The sequence below is a fragment of the Bemisia tabaci genome, chromosome 6, assembly GCF_918797505.1.
Source record: "Bemisia tabaci chromosome 6, PGI_BMITA_v3".
Lineage (NCBI taxonomy): Eukaryota > Metazoa > Arthropoda > Insecta > Hemiptera > Aleyrodidae > Bemisia > Bemisia tabaci.
In genome coordinates this window covers 4,525,049-4,538,981 of record NC_092798.1, presented here as the reverse complement: position 1 = coordinate 4,538,981, position 13,933 = coordinate 4,525,049, and the positions used below count along the sequence as shown (strand labels likewise).

Genomic DNA, 13,933 nt, shown 5'->3' with positions numbered 1-13,933 from the left:
TTGTAGGGCTTCTTCCATGAAAAAAAGATAAAAGATAAAGGTTAATGCTTTCATTGCAGGTTGTAACGCACACCTTTTTTTAAAAAAAAAAAAACTGTAAAAATTCATCATTGGCAGATATTTGCTGTTTTCTAATTGCATTCCAAAATTGTGTGAAACGCGTTCCATCTGAAACGCTCCCCAATTTATCTGGCGTTTCTCTTAGATAAATTCAATAAAGGTCAGCGTCAAACACTGAAACAGCAAAGTTTTTTTCGATCACTTTTAATTCTGGGATCCTACGTGCAGGAGTAAAAATTTTAAATTTTTGGTTGAGTTCACTTCTCACACCCAAAACAAAGAAATGCCTCTACCAAGCGGTACCCTGCTAAAAATGAGTGTAATGTTAGCATATTGATAGCAATGTGCTAGTATTAAGTTTTCAAGCATAATACTGAGTAACATAATGTTAGCAATATGTCAGTACTATACCAGCTATATGTGAGCATTAAGTTCGTTAGTGATACACTAAATGATTATATCCTAGCCATATGTGTGTTATATGTTAGCATTATGTTGGTCAGCATTATACTAGTATTACACTCAGCAGTGTAATGCTAACCATAAACGAGTGATATGTTAGCATTAAGCTGGTCAGCATTATACTAGTATTACACTCAGCAGTGTAATGCTAACCATATACGAGTTATATGTTAACATTAAGTTGATCGGCTTTAAACGAGTATTACACTCCAGAGTGTTATACTACTTAGCGGGTTTTTATGGGGTAGTGTTGAGCGATGAGTTGTATTGGCATTAAAGTACCCATATTAATAAGTAGAGGGGTGCGCCCCCTGACCGCAACGCGACTCTAACTTCCAACGAGGCTTCACGCCCTCTGAGGTCCGCTTCGCGAACCCCTCGTGGGTTAATGCAAATGGAGTAAGCTCATCCATAGTGACTAAAGTATGCCTGATCGGTTGCCGAAAGCGATTTTTCAAGCTACGAAAATAGGTGAAATGTATAGGTATACAGGAAAATAGAAAATTAAAAATAATTTCCCAGAATTATGGAGAAAGTCAATGATAATTTTACACTGATCAGATTTCTTGAGGAAGTCATAATTGTGTTGGTATTTCTCAAATCCTGCGGTAACACCCGTAAATTCAAGTTCATCCTGAAATTTCAGGAAAAATGAGTGCGTTCACTAAAATTACTTTTTCATTATTCTGATACTGCCAAGGGGAATGCTGAGGCATGAAAAAAATGGGCATAAAATAAAACTAAAACAGAAAGGGCTCATCGTACAAGGATGTTAAGAAAATGACCTCTCCGCGAGAATGTGGGTAATCATCAAATTAAAGAAACTGCCAGTAAGCCCAACACTCTACCGTTTTCCTATAAATATAATTGTCAGCAGAAATATGAAGTAAAGAAGTGTTTTACTGCTTTATTTTCTCATTGGGGAAAAGACATTATGAACAAAACATTTTACAATTTAAATTTCCATGTATTTAGAAAACATATAAGCGTTCAGTGATTGAACAGATGCATGGCAATAAAACACGAAATTTCCCTCATTATGGGAATTAACTTTAATCCTTATCTATATTATAATAGGACTCTGTAATGTATGAACGATCATTGCATTTCATGAGTATACATTTGACGTCAAAAGAATCCGATACGGAAACAAGAATTTTTTCATTTTTGAAAACATATGTATCACAAGTCTTAATGTGAGTTGCACTATGCTGCTGAGGCCGACGTATATTTACCTGCTTCATCAATGCAAACACTTTATTCGGAATTTTAGAAAAAGAACATAAACTTTCTATCTTTCCGTACTGCCCATTCTTTAAGCGAACGAATGAGTCATCCTTCTTTGATTGGCCAAAATGAGGGGCGAATAATTGTCCTTCAAAAATAACTTTTTTCACATTTCGAAGATCACTTATATCACCATACTCGTTAAACAATTCATAATCACCGGTGTTCGCATGAAAAAATGCTTGATTTCCCAGCACAGTGACCTCACCGAATGTCTCAGCTTTCTTAAGTCTTTGGATGGGAAGCAACGAATGGCAATACTGTTTTACAGTTGGATGCAAAGGAGGGTGTTTTGAGAGGAAACTAGGTATACTGAAAAAAGTAGTGTACCTCCTGGACATTTGAACAGGCGGATCTTGTGGTCCGCTTGTCAATTTAGTTATATAACCGATCCCATTTTCGTAAGGAAATCCAGCTGTAGCCCAAAGAGGTCCGCTCATTATAACAGACTTTTTAATGTGTGCGGTGTTGTGAACATTGTACGTTTCAAAAGTCAAACCATAAAGCTCATGGTACTGACGACCAAAGGTCTTAAAAGATTCGCCAATTTCTGGAAGATCGCTCCTTTTGATTTCTTTTTGCAGCAATTTATTTATTAAGGAGCTAAGAAGACAAAAATTTTTAAAATGCGCTTTGGGCAGACTGGTTACTTCAAGACAAATAGGTCCATAATATATCAACCAGTTTCTCCACTCATTTGCTTTCCAGTCGGACACCATTGAAACAGAACGTGGGTCTCTTGAAATGTTACTTGGAGTTTTAAATTCTAACAGAATTCTATCTATCTTTTCCAAATCTGCCTTGCTTAAAAAGTAAACTTTTGATGACTGATCAGTCCACAGGGAACAAAAAAGATACTTACACACACCCAGCAAAATACAATGCATTACATCAATACTAAATCCGAAACAAACGTCAAAATATGGGGCGTACATTAAGGGGGAGGGACCAAAAGCACCCTTGACAGGAGATTCTTTAGGGTTTGATTTTGCTTGGCACATGTCGTTTTGCAAAGACTCATTGCTTCTTTCCTTAAGCACCTCTTTAAATCCGTACCGCACTTGCCCTCGCAACAGAGGGAGCGGGTCTCCTTCATGGTAACACATGTAGCAGCCATAATGGCCGTTAAATTGAATCATGTTCATTACTGGAGCTTTCGCTACAGCATCTAAAATGACATTTAGCAAGAAAACTCTTGAAGTTTTGAGGGACTTCGAAGTTTTATTGTACCACTGCATTCCTTCCTTTCCAAGCTTTTGTAGTTCTAGCACAAAAGGAGTTAGGTATGTTGTCATATTTATTTTTCCACGACCGAACCATAAAGCACAAATAATCATGTTTGCTACGGAGAACCTATCCTTTGGACTCATCTCATTAATCCGACATTGGAGAGGATACAAAGATTGTCTCCCACTCATGAAGACTTGTGCTCCATCAGTATTCACACTTAATGTTATGTCTTCGTCTCTGAGGTTCACTTTCTCATCTAGATCCTGGAACAGGCAGGAATCAAAAACATCTGAAATTGTTTCATCACTTTTAACCCTTTTTTTCCTAAAATTAATTATGTTATCACCCATTTCTTCAAATTTTTTCCTCAACTGGTTTTCTAAAGGAATGTAAATGAAAGAACTTTTATTCATCTCCTTCTCTGTTAATGACTTTTTACAATGACAACATTCATTCCTATCCTTACAATCTGACTTTTTCCCCAGATAAAATGTACAACTTGGACAGTACGAATGAACTTCAATGGGTAAATTGGATTTAAATACTTTTTGAAAAGCATAACTGGTGGGTGAAATAATTTTCTGGCCTAGAATAATATTAACCAAATCTAGCAGAGCGTTAACAGCGACATCGCTCAGGGTGAATCTCTCAGAATAATGCAAAATCATCATTAATACTTCAAACTTGGAGTATCTACAGAATTTTGAGGCTTTTTCATCTAGTTTTACGTCTTCAGCAGAGTTATCAGCTGGATCCTCCATGTATTGAGACTCACGAGGATCATCACGAAAGGGTTCTGGTTCCTCAGCATCAGGTGATCGTTCATAAATGTGAAGTTCATTGATTGAGTTCAATAGTTGAGCTTCTGCATTGCAGACATGATCACTGACTTCAGCAGAGGCTTCTGCATCGCAGACATGATCACTGTCTTCAGCACAGGCTTCTGCATCGCAGCCATGATCACTGTCTTCAGCACAGACTTCTGCATCGCAGACATGATCACTGTCTTCAGCACAGGCTTCTGCATCGCAGCCATGATCACTGTCTTCAGCACAGACTTCTGCATCGCAGACATGATCACTGTCTTCAGCACAGGCTTCTGCATCGCAGCCATGATCACTGTCTTCAGCACACGCTTCTGCATCGCAGACATGATCACTGTCTTCAGCACGGTCACCAGTGTGGTCCAGTGGGTTCGACTGCTCGTCGTTCGCTGCTAACTGAACATTACAATGTTCTGGTGCATAAACTGGCACTATCGGTACTACCATTCGACCACGTTTTGCAGCTCTTCTCCTACGCTGCAGAGTTGCTTCAGATAGATCTTGTACACCTGACTGTGGATCTAAGTATCTTCTGTAGCCTCTTATCCGGTGCCTAATGTCATTTCCAGCCTGTCCCGCCGAAGAAGTTCCATCATCATTGCTCATGGTGTAAAACACTCTCCCTGAAAGGAACAGATTAAATAATTTTTAGTTATGCTTTTCAAAATACTTGAGTTATTCCTGAAGTACCTCAGGTATCAGTTGAAGATGCCCCTTTCCCATGACGTCAACTTGAAAATTACAGTGCAGTAATACCCCGATTATTCGACAATTTGTGTTGAGGGCTGCATCTGATACGAAAAAAGTCCAATAGGTAGATACTCCCACCCAAAAAAGACTGAATTATAGATTCTGCTTGTAACCGAAAATCACAGGCTTGGTCAATTTTCTATCAAAATTGTGAAACAGTTATTTATATGGGGAAAAAACCGTACATATTTGTTCCTTCTAAAAAGCAGGTCTTTGTCCTGAGGGCTAACTTGTTTGTGAGCAAAAACTCAATTTTGACCGCGTACAAAAACTGAGGCATTAGATACCTAGTTGACGGTCGACTAATCAGGACATTACCTACTGATATCAGAATTGTGTCATTTGCAACGCAGATGCTAAAATCTTTCTGTATAGGGGCAATGGCAAAAGAGAGATAAAATTTCTGGTTTTCTGAAGCCTGAGGAGGTGCATTAAAGAAATCCGATCGTACTGCCAGCAGCCAGTATGCCAGTTTGTTATTAACACTTACTTGTTATAATACTACAGAATAATTTTTGCTGGCCAATTTGCACTGATACACTTGTCTAATGCTAAATTTAAATTCAAAAAGAATTTATGAGAAAACTGACCTCTCTGTTCAGATAGACCAACTAGCCTCAACAGCGCCCTATCACTCTGTTAAAGGGCTTACACAATTTCAAAGGCAGCCAACTCCATTCAGCAAAGTCTACGCCAAAACTTCTTCATTAAGAGGCACGCCCTGCACAGAGAAATTATAAATGAGACATCCAAAAAAAGTCATACCCAAGCATTGTTTTGTAGCCAAGATTTTCCAACTGTTACCCACTTCTGGTTGTGAAGAACAAGTCACGCTGAGTTGTGAGTCTCCTCTTAGAAAATTAATTGATTCTCCATTACACCTTGTACTTCCTTTAAGTACTGTATGCACAGCAGCCTTTCACATTTTTTCAAATTCTGTTTTAACCTTCGAAAATTTTACTCATCAAATGGTTTGCACCTCAGCAACATAATGTGTGAACTTAATGAGAATTTCTCAACTTTTGCTAGCACCTATTATAATGGCAAGACAATATTTATCGAGGGTGCCTTGTCAACATAACCACAGTTTGCAGTGTCCCAGGGGAGTGAATAAAGTCTCGATAATAGTTAGTTGATTAATATATTAATGTTCATTTATAAATACCAGTAGACTGTTGTGGAGGGTTTAAGGGACCTTGGCCCCCCAAGGACCAAGTTTTTTCGCTACACTTAGGCTTGTGAAGGGAGTATCCAGGAGCCTCTTGGCTGACCGTGAAGACTCCCATCATGTGCCTGGAACACCCCGTTAGATAATAAAATATCGGTACCACATAGAATCTTTTGTGAGGCAGTGCTTATAGCTTTCAGAATTGGATGAGAGCACATTTTTCCTGTTATGGAGATCGTATGAGTAAGGGTTTATTTTCTATCACAGAATAAGTTTGGTAGTTAACCATTGAAGGATGGTAGAGTCGACGCCAAATAAGTTTATGCACTTGTAAACGGCAACAGATAAGATTGCGTGACATGAGTATACTCCGTTTAGAATTGAAAGTAAATGCAAGAGTCAATATGGCAGACCTCATGTCATAGTTTACAAGTGCAGAAAATTATTTGATGTACAGTTTAAAAAGCTCCTTGACTAGTTTCAATCCCTTGCATCAATTGAATAGCAGGTATCATGTTGCAGCCATTTCAAAGGGTCAGTAATAGCAGCATTCTGTGTAACATTCATCGATAAACATAGATGCAAAAGTAATACAAGAGAGTTACCTTAAGGGTTTCAAATGCTGAAAAGTTTCTTCTGGGCTGTTTTTCTTGAAGCTTGTCTCCAGCTGCCGGGCAGGAAATTTTCGAGCAAAACGTTTATTAGCGATTACCACTATACGGTCGAGGAATCACTCCAAAGTTCCATTAAACAAAACATACACCTGCTAAAATGACTAACGAAGTCTTGGCAGCTACTTGAATGCAATTTGACGGAAGTCTTTACCAGTCACGACTCAGTTGTTTGAGTTTCCCAGTTTCAGTTTTTTGTCAACAACAGAAAAATTAGAAATTTCATTCCCTGGCCTACTGATAACCTCGCTAAAAAATCGTGTATGTGTAGCCGGCGGTGCAATATAGGGTGGTTGCAAATCGTATTCTCTTGATCTTGTACGTCATCAAGCACATTTCCGGGATATTTTGACCGCAAGGCGAGGTGGCGAGGCCTGCGTTCTCAATGCGTCACGAGCCGATAAGATGGCGGCTCAGGTCTAATGAGGCATCCCCGGTTGTTTAATTTCATTTCACGACCACAGAGACAGACCGACAGACCACACTACCTACTTTAGGCCATTTAGGCTTCCGGCTCCGTACGTGCACATGTTTATTAATACTTCTACTTCTAGCTTTCAATTCTTCGTGTGAACGGATTTCCAAACCTATCAAGCAACAAGTTTTTTCTAACGAAGCGTTCAGTTATCGTAAGCGTAAGTTCTTTCATCAAATTATCACGATCAATCATGTCCCCTCGCGCGGAGCCTTACGCTCATGTGAAGTTCTTATGTGACGGTATTGAGGAATCGGTTCCCTGCTCGTTCATCAAGGATTACGCGACGAGAAAGTGTGAGTTGGGAGAAGAAAGATTAGTTTTTTGGAGCAAAGACAAGACAGAAACCCCCTCAATTATTTCCCGGCGCGAAGGCTTCATTGCGGATGTCGAAAATACTAAGTCCAAGGCCTGTGTAATTGCAGTAAGGACATCAAAATCGCAGACTGCTGGGTACTACAGAGCTGTCATCCTATCTTTAGCCGGTGAGTGAATATTTCTAATTTCTATCTACTCCTTGTATTGTATCTACTGTTTTTGAGCAAGCATTTTTAACCTTCGTATTCTAACTTCTGAGTACCTTTGATGGCTTCTCTTGGAAACCTGGAGCCTTGCACATCCGTACGCGCCTTGAGCCCAAGTGCACTCTACCTAGTATTTGAAATTGAGGCATTTTTCGAATATGAAGGCGCATTAGACTTCCAATGCGGCTAAAAATTTGTCATGTAGTTCTCCAGTTGTAATTAACTTATCTAACAGTTTTGCTATGAATTTTGCCGTGAATCTGCTCCGAGATTTTCCTCACTAGTGATGGAAGTACTTGAGTGACGTAAGTTGACTAAATGAATTTCATCTGTTGCAAATGCTATAAACAATTGCACAATCTTTGCAGCGTTGCTAGCCGTATACGCCCTCTTTGCAGAAAATGCCTCAATCACTCACATTTACTCTTCTTGTTCACACAGATGAAAAATAAAACCTACTTCTTCCACTTCTGTCAGTCTATCATAAAATACTTGTAGTGAAATAGAAATCCAAGATCCTGGCAATAAGTAGTTATTTTCATGCATCTGTTCTTCTCTAAAATAAATTAAGTGTGTTTGATTGCATGTGTGGAATTCCAGAGTGCAAGATATACTTAGTTAATTATTACAGCTTATTAGGTTATGATTCTCTGATTTTGCAGATTCTGAAGAAGCGCTGAAAGTATTAAAGGCACAGAAAAGAATGAAATACCCCACGGCCAAAGCTCGTCAGGCAAAGAATAATAATGTGCACAATAATCCTATTAAGAAACCTGCGAAGAAAGTAAGTTAATTATTTCGAAGTCCCTCACCATTCCTAAAGTATTTATTCTACTGCAGACACTCTCATTATACTGATTGGCAATAAGGTGAGCCTGTATTCATTAATTGGAAACACCTAGTCAAAGGCTCATCGTTTTTTTTTTCACAAAGATTGTAGTTGAGTAAAAATTTAGCAGTTGCAATGATGAACTCTCGAAACATTTTTACTTTTTACTTTGGTAAGTATAAAGCATTGTATGCATGCAAAGCCACAAGACAGAAGTAATTCTGTGTGTAGACCTATCACGTCATCAATCAGCAACAACTGATTTGAAGCACATTTTTCGGCATTCACTCAGGATGCAAGCCTCCCATCCTTCAATACAAGATGTTCTCACCTGGTGTGCCACATCGAACTTTCAATTAGGATTTTTCCTGGAAGCTAAATTCCATGACATTAGCATGCTTATGAAACATATTGACGGCGAAAGTCATCAATCACATATCTCGTTTGCAGTGTCTGAAAATCTCCGCCTGTTATTTTTTTGGGGGAGAAAAAACTGACATCATTCCTTGAAATTTTTGCAGAATTTTCTTCGCACAGAGAAGAAAGATCCCGGCAGTTTTAAAGAATTGCCATTGCGTAGTTTTCTGTTACAAAATTAAGTGTGACAGGAAGTTTGCGACGTTGCAAACCGAGTTATGTGATTGCCGACTTACACCGTAGATATTTTTGTAGGTGTTCTTGCCTTAACCAATTCAGGGGTTTCACTTCTTTCTTTTCTTGAGATAATGTTGTCTTGATTTCAGAATCAAGCGAAAAAAGTAATCAAGGGGGCCACAAATGCAAACTTAGAATTTTTGGACAAGATATTTTCACCTCTGGATTCAGACACCCTTATGGATGACTCCCAATACCTTGAGGTAAATCAAAAATATTCATCAACATGTAAATTTTTCAAATCTTTTATTTTCTGTCCATTTTTTGTTGAAGTGAAAAATATTGATATTAATCAGATAAAAAAGTGGGAGCAATGCCATGGTTAGACACCCAAATAGCCTTCGGCTAATCCCACGCTTATTACCCCAGCCACAGCAGACCATTGCCGGAGACCATCAAACTCAGATCACCTGGCCGGGAATCGAACCTGGGACCTCTTGGTAAAAGGGCCAGCGCTACAACCACTACACCACAGGAGGCCAACAAAATTATTGCACAGTTACAAACATATATAGTCATATAGTAAGTTGCCGAAATAAGCACAGTTCATTGGTGATAGGAGCTCTGCAGCAACTAATTCCCTTCTGCCATCTGGAAAGTCAAGGTATTTTTTACCTTTTATACATTACGGCAGGGAATTAATTATTTGAACAATAATTTTTAGTAAAACCACGAATGTAAAGGAATTTTGCTATTTGAGTTCAGTTGTCACCTTTAGAAAGCCCCTAATGACTTATTGTAACAATTTATTCTTTAAAATACCTTCCTAAAGGTTTCTTTTTTCACATTCCCATGTTTTCAGAGTAAATATCTGATTGAACAGATAATTAATAAATATCATCACCACAGAAAGTCAAATTTTTTTCCAGTAATACAGTTATTTAAGTGAGGTATTTTATTGACATTTTCCAGCCCCAATCAAGTCAGTTAATCGGATCAGCTACAAATGCAAATTTGGATATTTTACAACAACAATCACCGCCGACTAGTCCTTCTTTACTTGATGGAGAAAGGCAACCTCTTCGAGAAGTGACCAATTGTAGGAATAATATTGCTAATCGTGTAAGTATCTAAACCTAAGAAACTATACTACTTCTTGTTCGTTCTGCTTCAGTCGAATATTCATTGAAACTTATATGTGTTGCAGTTAGAAGAGTTCATGCCTTGACCCACTAATTCCTAGAACAAAAGGTGTAGTGCTCATTTGTCCTACCTGCTATTTCTACCATAAATGTTAAAGTTGATAAGTAAAACTACCCTCTCTCAATAAACTTGCAAGCAAACTTTTGCTCAGTGCCTCATTTTTCTTTTGAACAACGAGTGTTCAGACTAAGAGGCGTTCCTTTCTCCTCAAATATTAAAGTATGTAAATGCTGAAAATCAGTGCTAGTTCTTTGTCGATGAAAAAGCCCAGTTACGTGATGGTCTTCTGCTGAAGGTTTCTTTTTACTTCCGCATAAAAGTTACTGTTTGTCAAGTGTTTTGGATGGTAGCATGAGTGTAACATAGATCGAGTTCATCGTCATAAAATTTTCATCAAAATCAACATTTTATGCCACATAAAAATCTTGTTTTGAAATTAAAATGCGGAATTTTTGTTCTTAGGTTAGGACAAAGAAACAACCTGTGCAATACCATTTGTCTGATGAGGATTCAAACGATTCTTCCGGCTCAGAAATTGGACCCACAACTTGGCTGAAACAACGAATCACAGAACTGAAACAAGAATTGCAGAACAGGGACAATAAAATCAAATTTTTGAGTTGTCGCTTGGATGAAAACAACAGTCTCGAGATGCGCGAAGATGATTTAAACAACCATGATGGAGAGGATGAAAACGATCCCTTGCTGCAAAATGTTGAAAATGCTGACCAAGGTGGAAGCAAGGAGAACCAGGAAGAACTTCGTCATGAGCCAACGGTAAATGTTATAAATGGGAACGAGAATGAACCGTCACCGGATGGTAAGGAAAACAGTATCAACAACGCAGTGGCGCAGAACCAGGTGATACTAGAAGGACCAGCACCTGAGGACAATCAGACTCCACCGTCAGACCAGGATATACTGCTGAATGCACCGGTAAGTTCTTATTAAAGGGCTCAGAGACGTATAAATTGTGTTAACTTTCCTGCACCAGGAGTAAGCACCCTGGTCCAATACAAAATTAATTCAGGTTCCTCAAAGCTGAATCAAGAGGGGTATTAAATTTCATGTTCTCTAATTAAACATCAATAAGTGTCCTGTGGTAAAGCAGCAGCACAAATTGACCATTACTGCTGGATATTTTTTGATGTAAACTCTATGCTTGATTGCCCAACAAAGTTTATTTTAAAGTGTGTTGTTGCCCATTCAAATGTTGTCATTTTGTGCAAAGAAAGGCCAATTAAATAAGCCCCGCCCACTATTAATTGGTAACGCAAAAAGGAAAGATAAGCGAAGGAATGTTACGCACTGATGCGCAATTGTTATGATTGCTTCGCCATAAAGAAAACAGCTTTAGGTTTTAAAATTTTTGATAATTCTATTTGTTGGCTTACATTCATCATGTTTTTCTCATCAATGCTACGTTTTTTTGAAATAAACAATTTTGCATCCCTCTTATTTTATCAGTTGAACGATTGGAAACTGTCAGAAGACTTACTGGAACTAATCGAGTACGATATCAGCAATTCGAAAGATAATGGGGATTCCCTATTCGTAAAAGCAGTTGCCATGAGAATCTTTGGCAGATACGTACTGGCTTCATCGTCCATCACCGGGCAACCGCCCAAGTGGGCCCCAGAAGCCCAGCCGAGGCCACGTCTCAATGAGACAAAAATGGAATATATCCGCTGTGAGTAAAACATTTATAACTTTAAAATCGTTTCTTATTAAGATTGATTCCCTGCTATTCTCCTTTACCAAGGAAGTATTTTTTACCGGATGATTATCAGTAGTAATTGCACAACGAATGGGTGCAGAAATTTCTTAGTCCAGCAAATTTTTGAATTAGCCATCCCAATTTAAAAAACTTCCAAAGGCAAGCCTTTCTTTTCCTCACATTGACCCATCGGTCACATGATCAACAAGTTTCTGCACCTCTGAATTCACTTGCCAGAGGATCAGGCACTAGAATCGGGAAACGGTCAGTGTTTCTTCTCAATTCCTTAACTGCTCCACTGGAATCATTGCACAGTGGTTCAGGAAACCTGAAAAGAGGGAAATACGGGAAGGCAGCACTACTCTCTGTGTAGGCAACAATTAATTGCGTTTTTTACAGAGAACACTGCTAAGTGCATTGCTTTCTAGAAAGAAAACTGTATATATTCAGCGAAGTAAATAGTGAGGCGTTGTGTCTTATGGAGACAGCAATGTGAAGACAACCTTCAATGATGTGGAGGGTGTCTCCAAAAATTTGAAGCTAAAATACTTTATGCACAACTGCCACTGCAATCTCATTAAACAAAAGAACATAAGTTCCTCTTGAACATGCTTTAAAGGTTCAATTTCTGATATTTTTACATTTTTGGAAGAAATCAAATGTCTTATGTTTTATATGGCATTCTTTCAAGGTTTTTTTTTGACACTTGATAGTGTACAGTTATTCATGGTCAAGTGATGAACCATTTTTTCAGGTCATGTAAAAAAGGATCCAACTTCTATCAGGTTATGTACTAATGAAGATATTTCCACAACTATTCCTCATTATTTTTTTGTTCGCTTTCTTTTTCAGCATTATTATTGAAACGAATCGAGAGAAGTGACCCTGCCATAGAACCAAAGGCCAAAAAGGCACGCATGTCCCAAGTGAACAAATATTTGAGGGAAAAAATAAATTCTCTCCGCGCAGCGAATAGAAAGGCTGCAAAACAACAACCTTAATTCATTTTCTTTACTTATTTTCTTATTTTTCCCTAATATCTAATTATTATATATTATATTATATTGTTATATCTAACAATTTAAAAATATTTAAATTGTTTGGTGTTTTCACTTTTTGTCGTTTATTAATTCGCCTCATGCTGTTCTCTGACATCCTTGTGAGAATGGTCCATTTGAATTCTTCTATCATCCTAGTGGATATTTGGAATCCTAGGACGGAGAATTGGGAGCAAAAGTGGCTGCAAAACAACAACCTTAATTCATTTTCTATACTTATTTTCTTATTTTTCCCTAATATCTAATTATTATATATTATATTATATTGTTATATCTAACAATTTAAAAATATTTAAATTGTTTGGTGTTTTCACTTTTTGTCGTTTATTAATTCGCCTCATGCTGTTCTCTGACATCCTTGTGAGAATGGTCCATTTGAATTCTTCTATCATCCTAGTGGATATTTGGAATCCTAGGACGGAGAATTGGGAGCAAAAGTGGCTGCAAAACAACAACCTTAATTCATTTTCTATACTTATTTTCTTATTTTTCCCTAATATCTAATTCTAATTCCCTAATTTCTAATATTTCCCTTTCGGAGGGTGATTTGATCTCGTATTTTAAGTCACATAATATTCATCATGTTTCATGCCGACTGTGATTATATTGATGCCAAGAAAATGAGTGCTATTATTAACCTGTGATTGTTCTGTATTATAGAATTTAAGTTTCATTTTTTTTAAATATTTAATTTTTCAGTTAAATACATTTTTGGCTCTATATTTAAATTGTTTGGTGTTTTCACTTTTTGTCGTTTATTAATTCGCATCATGCTGTTCTCTGACATCCTTGTGAGAATGGTCCATTTGAATTCTTCTATCATCCTAGTGGATATTTGGAATCCTAGGACGGAGAATTGGGAGCAAAAGTGGTGTAATTTCATAGCAACTTTTTAGAATTTCTGTACAGCTTTCCTAAACCATAGTTACGTGATGTGCACTTCCTTGATGATCTAGCTTGGAATTTCTTAAAATTTAATATGCAAAATAATAATGTAATTGTGTAGATACTTAGAGTGCAGGAAACAATGTGTGGAATATTATTCAAAAAATAAGTAAGATTCAGAAATTTTAACAAGTAT

At 37.7% G+C, this 13,933-nt stretch overlaps 4 protein-coding genes across 4 annotated transcripts in view; 2 read left to right on the top strand and 2 right to left on the bottom strand.

The window, feature by feature from the left end:
- Klp3A (kinesin-like protein 3A) overlaps positions 1 to 13,933 on the bottom strand; it is a gene marked incomplete in the record, with an annotated part of 479,268 nt that overhangs the window by 239,194 nt on the left and 226,141 nt on the right.
- LOC109032644 (uncharacterized) overlaps positions 1 to 13,933 on the top strand; it is a 131,932-nt gene that overhangs the window by 3,129 nt on the left and 114,870 nt on the right. The window lies entirely within an intron of this gene.
- LOC140224752 (uncharacterized) lies at positions 730 to 6,710 on the bottom strand. Its single transcript, XM_072301255.1, has 3 exons — positions 6,387 to 6,710; positions 5,204 to 5,334; positions 730 to 4,486 (listed from the first exon to the last, which is right to left on the bottom strand). Exon 3 carries the CDS (start codon positions 4,467 to 4,469, stop codon positions 1,575 to 1,577), a length of 2,895 nt encoding a protein of 964 aa, XP_072157356.1. The 5' UTR covers positions 4,470 to 4,486; positions 5,204 to 5,334; positions 6,387 to 6,710; the 3' UTR covers positions 730 to 1,574.
- LOC140224753 (uncharacterized) lies at positions 6,944 to 13,580 on the top strand. The gene is made up of 7 exons (XM_072301263.1): positions 6,944 to 7,412; positions 8,114 to 8,235; positions 9,024 to 9,137; positions 9,847 to 9,996; positions 10,540 to 11,013; positions 11,545 to 11,767; positions 12,647 to 13,580. Exons 1-7 carry the CDS (start codon positions 7,121 to 7,123, stop codon positions 12,793 to 12,795), a joined length of 1,524 nt encoding a protein of 507 aa, XP_072157364.1. The 5' UTR covers positions 6,944 to 7,120; the 3' UTR covers positions 12,796 to 13,580.

Excerpts from the sequence above, each read along its gene's own strand:
- LOC140224752 (XM_072301255.1), bottom strand. The coding sequence starts at position 4,469 with ATGAGCAATGATGATGGAACTTCTTCGGCGGGACAGGCTGGAAATGAC.
- LOC140224753 (XM_072301263.1), top strand. The coding sequence starts at position 7,121 with ATGTCCCCTCGCGCGGAGCCTTACGCTCATGTGAAGTTCTTATGTGAC. Across the intron at positions 7,413-8,113 it reads TGTCATCCTATCTTTAGCCG|ATTCTGAAGAAGCGCTGAAA; the intron begins GTGAGTGAATAT and ends CTGATTTTGCAG. Across the intron at positions 9,997-10,539 it reads GGAATAATATTGCTAATCGT|GTTAGGACAAAGAAACAACC; the intron begins GTAAGTATCTAA and ends TTTTGTTCTTAG.